Raw genomic sequence first — 7,559 nt, forward strand, 5'->3', positions numbered from 1 at the left:
TCTCGCCGATTTGGATAGAATCGAGTTAGGTGGGCCCGGGAGGAAAATAAAGACCAAATTCCTTCCTTTGAAATTTTCTCTCTTTCCCAAACAGGAGAAAGTTAATTTCCTTTGATATTTTCCATCCACGTTTTCTTTCCTCCCTTAAAATCCACTCTTCCCAAACAGAGTGTTAATTAGTAACTGACACTGTCAATAGTCCCAGCTAGGTAGATTTCTTTGTCCCGAAGCTATGTTACTGACTACATCCAAGAATTAATAATAAAAAATAAATATAAAGTATTACTCAAAGGTATCTTCTGAATTAAAAAAAAAAAAAGATAAATGGTGGAATTTTTTTTTTTTGGTAATTAAGCCAAAAACAAAATTATGTTGTAGGTGTATATTACATCAAATTGATTCAATTTAGTAGTTCAATTTTAATTATTTTTAAATAAGTTTAAATTTGTTTGTATGTTCAATAAAAATTAAACTAAAGTAAAAAAATTTTATTTTTTAATTGAATTTAAAATAAAATCGATTATGTAAAATAGCATTGAACAGGATTGATTCGGTTCAATAGTTTCCTAGGACCTATTTCACCACCGTAGCCTTGACAGTGATGTATTTCCTCATTATTCTTGCAAAGAAAAGAAAAGGAAAATTGAAAAACGACTGTTATGTCTTTGAGGGTACTCTTAGAAAGAAAAATATAAATTTTATGAATTTTTTAAATTGACTAAATAGAAAAGAATATCAAAATCCTAACAAAACTATAATTTTCTTAATATTATAGTATTTCAAACTTGAGGTTAAAAAAAAAATTACAAACCTTGGGGGCCCAATAATAATTGTATTTTTTGTATTACGGCACCGTTTTATGGGAGTATTTTTCTAAAACGACACCGTCGAACATGATTAAGTTTAAACCTTATACTGGCTATCTCCGCTGCTCAATTCTGTTCTATGCGTAAGCTACCCGATTGACCATTAATAAAATTTTCCATTAATTAGACGAAATTTGAACATTTTCAAAACGAGGAACGACAAAATCGCATTACCGCCATCCTCTCACTCAAAAAATCAAACAGACAGAGAAGAAGAAATCTTCGCGCCATTTTTTCTCATCCTCAATCATTCACATTCAGGTTAGTGTTTCGCATCCATCTCTCGTATAGGACTTGTATCAGATCACACAGCAAAATCTAAATTTTTCATAATGAATCTCAGTTAATTTTTGAGGTTGAGTAGCTTTGAACGTTGCTAAATTCTGCTCGTATTTCAGTTTTCTTGCTTAGTTTTTTTGTGGTTTGACGCTGGAAATTTCAATTTCAACTTCTTCTTTCGATTTTTCTGTTGCTGATTTGAAGTTTGATTGAGCTTTTTTGCCTGGAAATTTTCAGGTAAAACCCTAATTTGGCAAGCACTGGGCATGTTCTTCTTCATATGTCTGTCTCTCTCTTTTTTTTTCCTTAATTATTTTTTTTCACCTTTCTGTTCTGGTTTTGCTCTATTTGATGGTGTTTTTCTTTCTTTTCACTTTTAGATACATAATTGGTCTTGAAGCAACACAATTGTCTCCAGCTTTTACCTTTTACATGTAGATTAAGAACGTACAATTGTCAAGCAAATTTGATAGGGTGTGATTTGAATTTGCTATTGTGAATTGGTGTTTCACGAGTTGCTCTAATTATAGTAAATTTTGAAGAAGGTTCATATTTTATACCTTTCATTTTGACAGACCCATAGATGTAACTAATCTGTCCTTGGGATTTCGAATTTGTATTATACAATATTGTGCGCTTATGATCAGACTGAAGACAGAAGAATTCTCGCAATTAATAATTGCCAAATTGAGCAACTCTTATTTGAATTACTTGCTTGAACTTACAGCTGTATAATCACTCCAAAAGTATACTGAGCTTCTCTAATTTCAATGAATTTTCTGGATTTACCGCCAATGATTTTCTGCTAATGCCTTTAACATTTTGTGCTGTTTGTTCAAATCTAAATTTAGCTAAAAGTAATTATTAGTCCTCCAATTTCACGATTTTGTGATTGATTGCATTGCTATAGGGATGAATCTGTAAGTAAATTTATCAGTTGCATCATTTATGTTCATGTTGTTTAGCAGTTTTGGTTCTCATTGTAATGGGACAAAAGTTGCTTTTCTTGTCAAACTCAATAGTGATGCAGATTACGATTCTTATGCATGATCCAGATTAATTATGGATTGAAGTCTTGTAATTGAGTTTGAAATGAGATGCAATGCGTGCTGGCGAGAATTGGAAGGGCGAGCTATTACCACTACTTGTGGTCACCTCTTGTGTATCCAACTGCAGATTATATGATTCTGTGCTTTTTTGGTTTTGTACTTTTACATTTTCTTTTACTTCCTTCTTGCGAGTAATTATGATCCGTGCATATATAATTTGCTTAACAAGATTATAGGCACTGAAGATGCAAGCAAGATTCTTGGTAATGATGGAGCATGTCCAATATGTGATCAAGTGCTCTCTAAGAGGTGAGCAATCCTTTGCTAGTCGTGATAATTAAAACTATGTTGCTTTTTGGTGTCATATCATTTAAAATGTGGTTTTTTAATTGTATGTGATTTTCAGGCATGGATAATTGGAGGAATAGTAAAATGAGGTTTTAATTCCGTGCAAACAGAATCATTTCTAAGCAGAATAAGCCCATCAATTCATATTAATGCTAATGTTCGATCTTCTTACTTGTATCTCTATTTTGTATATTTTGTTAACTATTCCAAGGGCACCCGGATAAATGAAGATTCCTGTCACTGTTGCACAAACAAACATACAATTTCAGTTTTAACTTTTGCCAACATTTCATTCTTTTCAATTTCAGTTTTTAATTTTGTTTTTCCACTTGTCAGCCTTATGAAACCTGTGGATATCAGTCCAAATGACGAATGGATAAATGTAAGGAAGAACTCCACTCTGAGCATTACAAACGGCTCTTTACTTTTTCTGTTCTTTCATGATAATGCTAATTTCCTACTTTTCTAATTGTTTGTTGTTTTTGATTCACAATCATTTTTGTTGCAGATGGCCATGGCTGGAGTATCTCCTCAAATATGTATGTTCTATAATGTCCTAATACATTTTCAGCTTATTATTAAAATTCCCCCTGAAGATCATAAGCTATCAAATAGAATAGGATTCAGAAAAAAAAAAGGAAAATAACTGTCTATTTTGATTTTAGAGAGTTGCCACACTTAATAAATGTGCATTTCCTTAAATGAAACAAGTAATGAAGAGCGCATATCGAAGTGTGATGTTCTACATTGGGCAAAAGGAGCTGGAGATGCAGTACAGGATGAACAGAATTGTAGCTCAATGTAGGCAAAAATGTGAGGCCATGCAAGAAAAGTTCACAGAAAAACTGGAGCAGGTCCATACTGCATATCAAAAAATGGCCAAAAGGTGTCAGATGATGGAACAGGAGATTGAGAGCTTGTCCAAGGATAAGCAAGAGCTCCAAGAAAAATTTTCCGAGAAGTCCAGGTCAGTCACTATCATTTTGTCCAAAAGGTTTTAATTATTTTGTTGATTTTTAAGGTTAGCTTTCAGAATTTAACTCCATTAAACACTGCTGTATTTGAATTCCAGGCAAAAGAGGAAGCTCGATGAGATGTATGATCAATTGAGGAATGAGTACGAATCAATAAAAAGAGCAGCCATCCAACCAACCGGCAATTTCTATTCAAGAAATGAGCCTGATTTTTTCTCTAGCCCAGCTGCTACCATGATGGATAACAGAGACCCTATCCACAAAGGTAACCCTTTTCTTCTTACTGTAACAAAAGGGTAATGTAGGTGCCTGTTAATGTTTGCAAAGAGGCAGTCATCTTTAGATTAGAAGCTGTTTTAAAGCTTTAAAACAGTGAAAACTTTTGGCTTTATGACATTTTACCTTAATGTAATTATCCCCTTTCAATTTAGAATTTCCAAAGCCAATTGACTTACATTGTGCAGATTGGTCGGTTTTCAATCCTCCAACTCCAGGGCCTAGGGAAGATGTGTGGCCAGCAAGACAGAAAAGTTCTGATTCTGGTCCATTTGAAATTTCTGGTGGCTCACCTGCAAAAAAAGCAGCCATCCCAGTTGATGCTGGGAACAGGAGACCTGGTGCTCGCCCTGCTTTCGGAGGTGGACCTGGCAATACGTCAATGACATTAAGAAACTTGATTCTCTCCCCAATAAAGCGACCTCAGCTCTCTCGTAGCCGCCCTCAAATGTTCACGTAAGTAGCTAACTTATTAGGTTTGCTTGACTGAAATCATATCTATTTCTGAAATTATTTCTGCCATTTTTTGTTCAGGCTATAGGCTTGAAGTCAATGTTTTGCAGTTGGATGGATCAGTAGTAAGGATTAATTTGCACATAAAATTCCCAGTTGTTTCTTCTAGTTTCCCTTTTCTCCTTTAGAGAGAACAAGAAAGCAAAAGATGGTCTAACACTCAAAAAGACAACATTCTGATATTTTGCAAGTTAAATTTGTTTTCCTCTGTTCGCATGAGGAATATTTGTATAGGTGAAGCAGTTGCCAGGAAGTAACATATATGTAGATATAGTTTTCTGCAATTACATTGTGTTGGATGGTTAGAGGATTCATTAAGAGCTTACAAAGCATCTTGTAAGTGCTGTGATCATAAAGTTTGAAACATTTGCTTCTCAAACGCTTGAGCATCTCTTAACAAAAACTATCTCTTAACAAAAACTGTAACGTCTTTGTGTTTGCAAGACGGGGATTTTACTTGAGAATTTCTGAATTGTGGATATTCTTGCAAGTTGAGTGGGGATTAGACTTCTTTATTTGTTTAACTTGAAGTTCTATGTAAACCTTTACAGTACAAATTTCTTAAACCAGAAGAATGTTCTGGATTTGTGTTGTTTATTCAAATGGACTGTGATTGAGTTTTTTTTTGAACTCATTAGAAGCTTTTATAGGTCGAAATAACATTGTAGGCTATATAACATAGGTAGCTATCTCTTTGGCTCACTAAATTGGTGAAAACACCTGTGGTTAAAAGGATTTGAATTTGAGATCTTTCATTCTTTACATAAGTAAGGAGATCAACTAGACCACCATTTGATTGGCTGACTCTGATTGAGTTTAAGACATTGATTGGTCTTCCAAAATTTTGTAATATATCATGTATAATTTTTGCATGCAATCTAGGTGAAAACTTGAATCAATTAATTGGATCTTTACAAAAAATGGTGTTTTGAAAAAAGAATATTTACATAAATGGTGTTTCCTTAAAAATATTTATAGAAATGGTGTTTTGTTGATATTTCAAAGGCATATGTTGTAACAAATGTAACAAATGCATTGTTATATTATGACAGCAATAAAAGTAATAAATTTTAATTTTCTTTTATGTTGTCCAACAGTTTTACGGGATAAATAATCTCTTTCATTTCTTCTTGTTAAATGTTACACTATAAATAAAATAATATCATAATAATTTTTTCTTTTTTGTTGAGATTTCTACGCACAAATTTAAATGTACTAGGTGCAATTATTACACTTACAATTTTGCAATCTATAGTTGAGATTCCCATGCCACTATTGGAATTCTGGCGCAAATTTATATGTTACACTGTAATAACCTATAAACTATTGCTATCGTGTAACAACTAACAAAGATAAACCAATGTTTTTAAAATTGGATTGGACATTGAATCGGCGTGACAACTGGGTCGCGGACTCTGATTCAATCGGGTTTTTCTTTATTTTTTTTTAATTTTTTTAAACAATACAGAAAAAAAAAAAAAAAGAGAATGCAAAATTATGTTTCAATCTATTCTCAATTTCCAAATAAAGTTAAGTTATACATAATCTCATTTAAAAATTTATTCAAATTAATTTTTTTTGAGAATAAAATGGTAAACTTTATAGAACAAGGGAAGCCGAATCTTCCAAAACAAAAGAGTTAACAGAGGATGGTACTTCCTCTATGAAAACCAACTCCTCAACATTGCTAGAGAGAGCTTCTTGAGCCATTGCATGAGCTACCTTATTACAAGTTCTAAAAGAACGCAGACAACTAAAAGAGACAAGGGATTCAGCAAGTAACTTCAGATTAAGCAAGCGGGTTCCAAACTCAGAAGACGGAATGCTGCTGCTATCAATGTGCTGGACGAGTGTGAGACAATCGGATTCAAGTATGACTTACTAAAACTCATTTCAAGTGCTTGTTGTAAAGCAAACAGCGTTGCCTCCAACTCAGCCTCCTCCGGGGAAAGAGACAACTGAACTCGTTTATTACTAGCTGCCATAACCAGCCCACAAGAGTCGCAACTAACATTCCAAACCCAGTTCCTCCTACAACTCTTACTGCAGCATCAGAGTTAATCTTCACGAAAAAAGAGGAGGGGGTTGCCATCTGCGACAACTAGCCATACTAGGGAACCGAGTTGCGGGTAATTCCTTTGAGCTTTGATAGTCGAACAACAAAGACAACGCCTGCTCCACAATCTGAGTTGCTGAAAGGACTGAATTCTGGAAAATAGCTACATTTCATGACCTCCAAATCGACCAAGACACTAAAATAAGAATCTCTATTTGAGGCGGTTCAAAATTTAATATTTTCTCCGCAGACCAATCCTTGAAGCCATTAGAAGCTCGTTCATCCCTTAACCAAAGCGGCGACAACATCCAAACCTCCCTTGCTATCGGGCATTCAACCAAAATATGTGCATCTGTTTCCACACCCTCCCCACAATGAGAAAACCAAGAATCAAGACTGACTCCCCTTCTCCCCAGCTTTTCATTTGTTGGCCGGTTCCCTTTACACCCTCGATGGCAGAAGTGTTTCACTTTAGGTGGTACATTCTGTTTCCACAAGCGTTTCCAGAGAGTCTGATCATGGCTAGCATTCGATGATTCACCTACATCACAATCAAAAGCTGCAAAAGCCAAATGGTATGCCGACCGTACCGAAAAAACGCCATTATTATTGCCTGGCCATGCGAATACATCAGCTGTACATCTTGGGCTAAGAGGAATAGTAGCTATTGCTGCAACTTCAGCAGGACAAAAAATAGTATTTAAGAGGTCGTTGCGCCACGAAAGCGTATCATGATCAATCAATTCATTCACAGTAAAAGACCTTAAATCCTTGAAGTGTAAGGACCCAACGATCCTTCCAAATGCGAATATGGGCTCCAGTACCAACCACCCACCTTGAACCTTGATCTATAAGTCACCGAGCGTTACAAATACTGCATCAACATACGGTGACAGCTTTTTTGCAGGTGTATAAAATCACAAACAAGTAATAAAAAAGTGAATAGAGTATCGTTCCACGAAAATTGTATATCAAGTACCAAAATTGTGTTAACCTATTATTATTTAAACGACAATAAAGAGAATGTGTTTGAAAATAAAAGAAGTAAAGTAAAAACAATAAGAATGAAATCAAGCAAGAAGTTGTTGAAAGGAAATTAAGGTTTAAAAGATACTAGGAATTGGACTTCACTTAATTCTATCCCGTTTATTCTATTAGTTTGATAATCAATTTCAATTATTCAAGAAGGAGAAATAAC

General features: G+C 34.5%; 1 protein-coding gene across 6 annotated transcripts; it reads left to right on the top strand.

Moving 5' to 3' along the window:
* The first annotated feature begins 965 nt into the window (after positions 1 to 965).
* On the top strand, positions 966 to 4,684 carry HEI10 (RING/U-box superfamily protein). 6 transcript variants are annotated; one of them, XM_020681073.3, is made up of 10 exons: positions 968 to 1,127; positions 1,265 to 1,382; positions 2,201 to 2,307; positions 2,431 to 2,503; positions 2,879 to 2,924; positions 3,051 to 3,081; positions 3,254 to 3,509; positions 3,615 to 3,781; positions 3,981 to 4,248; positions 4,327 to 4,684. In XM_020681073.3, the coding sequence occupies exons 3-10, from the start codon at positions 2,238 to 2,240 to the stop codon at positions 4,331 to 4,333; spliced, it is 918 nt and encodes a 305-aa protein (XP_020536732.1). In that variant the 5' UTR covers positions 968 to 1,127; positions 1,265 to 1,382; positions 2,201 to 2,237; the 3' UTR covers positions 4,334 to 4,684. The 6 variants fall into 6 exon arrangements, with proteins under 6 accessions (XP_012077765.1, XP_020536732.1, XP_012077764.1 ...); XM_012222374.4 differs by lacking the exon at positions 1,265 to 1,382 and adding an exon at positions 1,383 to 1,427; XM_012222373.4 differs by lacking the exon at positions 1,265 to 1,382 and having other exon boundaries at positions 969 to 1,127.
* The last annotated feature ends 2,875 nt before the right edge of the window (positions 4,685 to 7,559 follow it).

Source organism: Jatropha curcas, chromosome 7 (genome assembly GCF_041381405.1).
Source record: "Jatropha curcas cultivar XTBG-Jc1 chromosome 7, XTBG_Jcur_1.0, whole genome shotgun sequence".
Lineage (NCBI taxonomy): Eukaryota > Viridiplantae > Streptophyta > Magnoliopsida > Malpighiales > Euphorbiaceae > Jatropha > Jatropha curcas.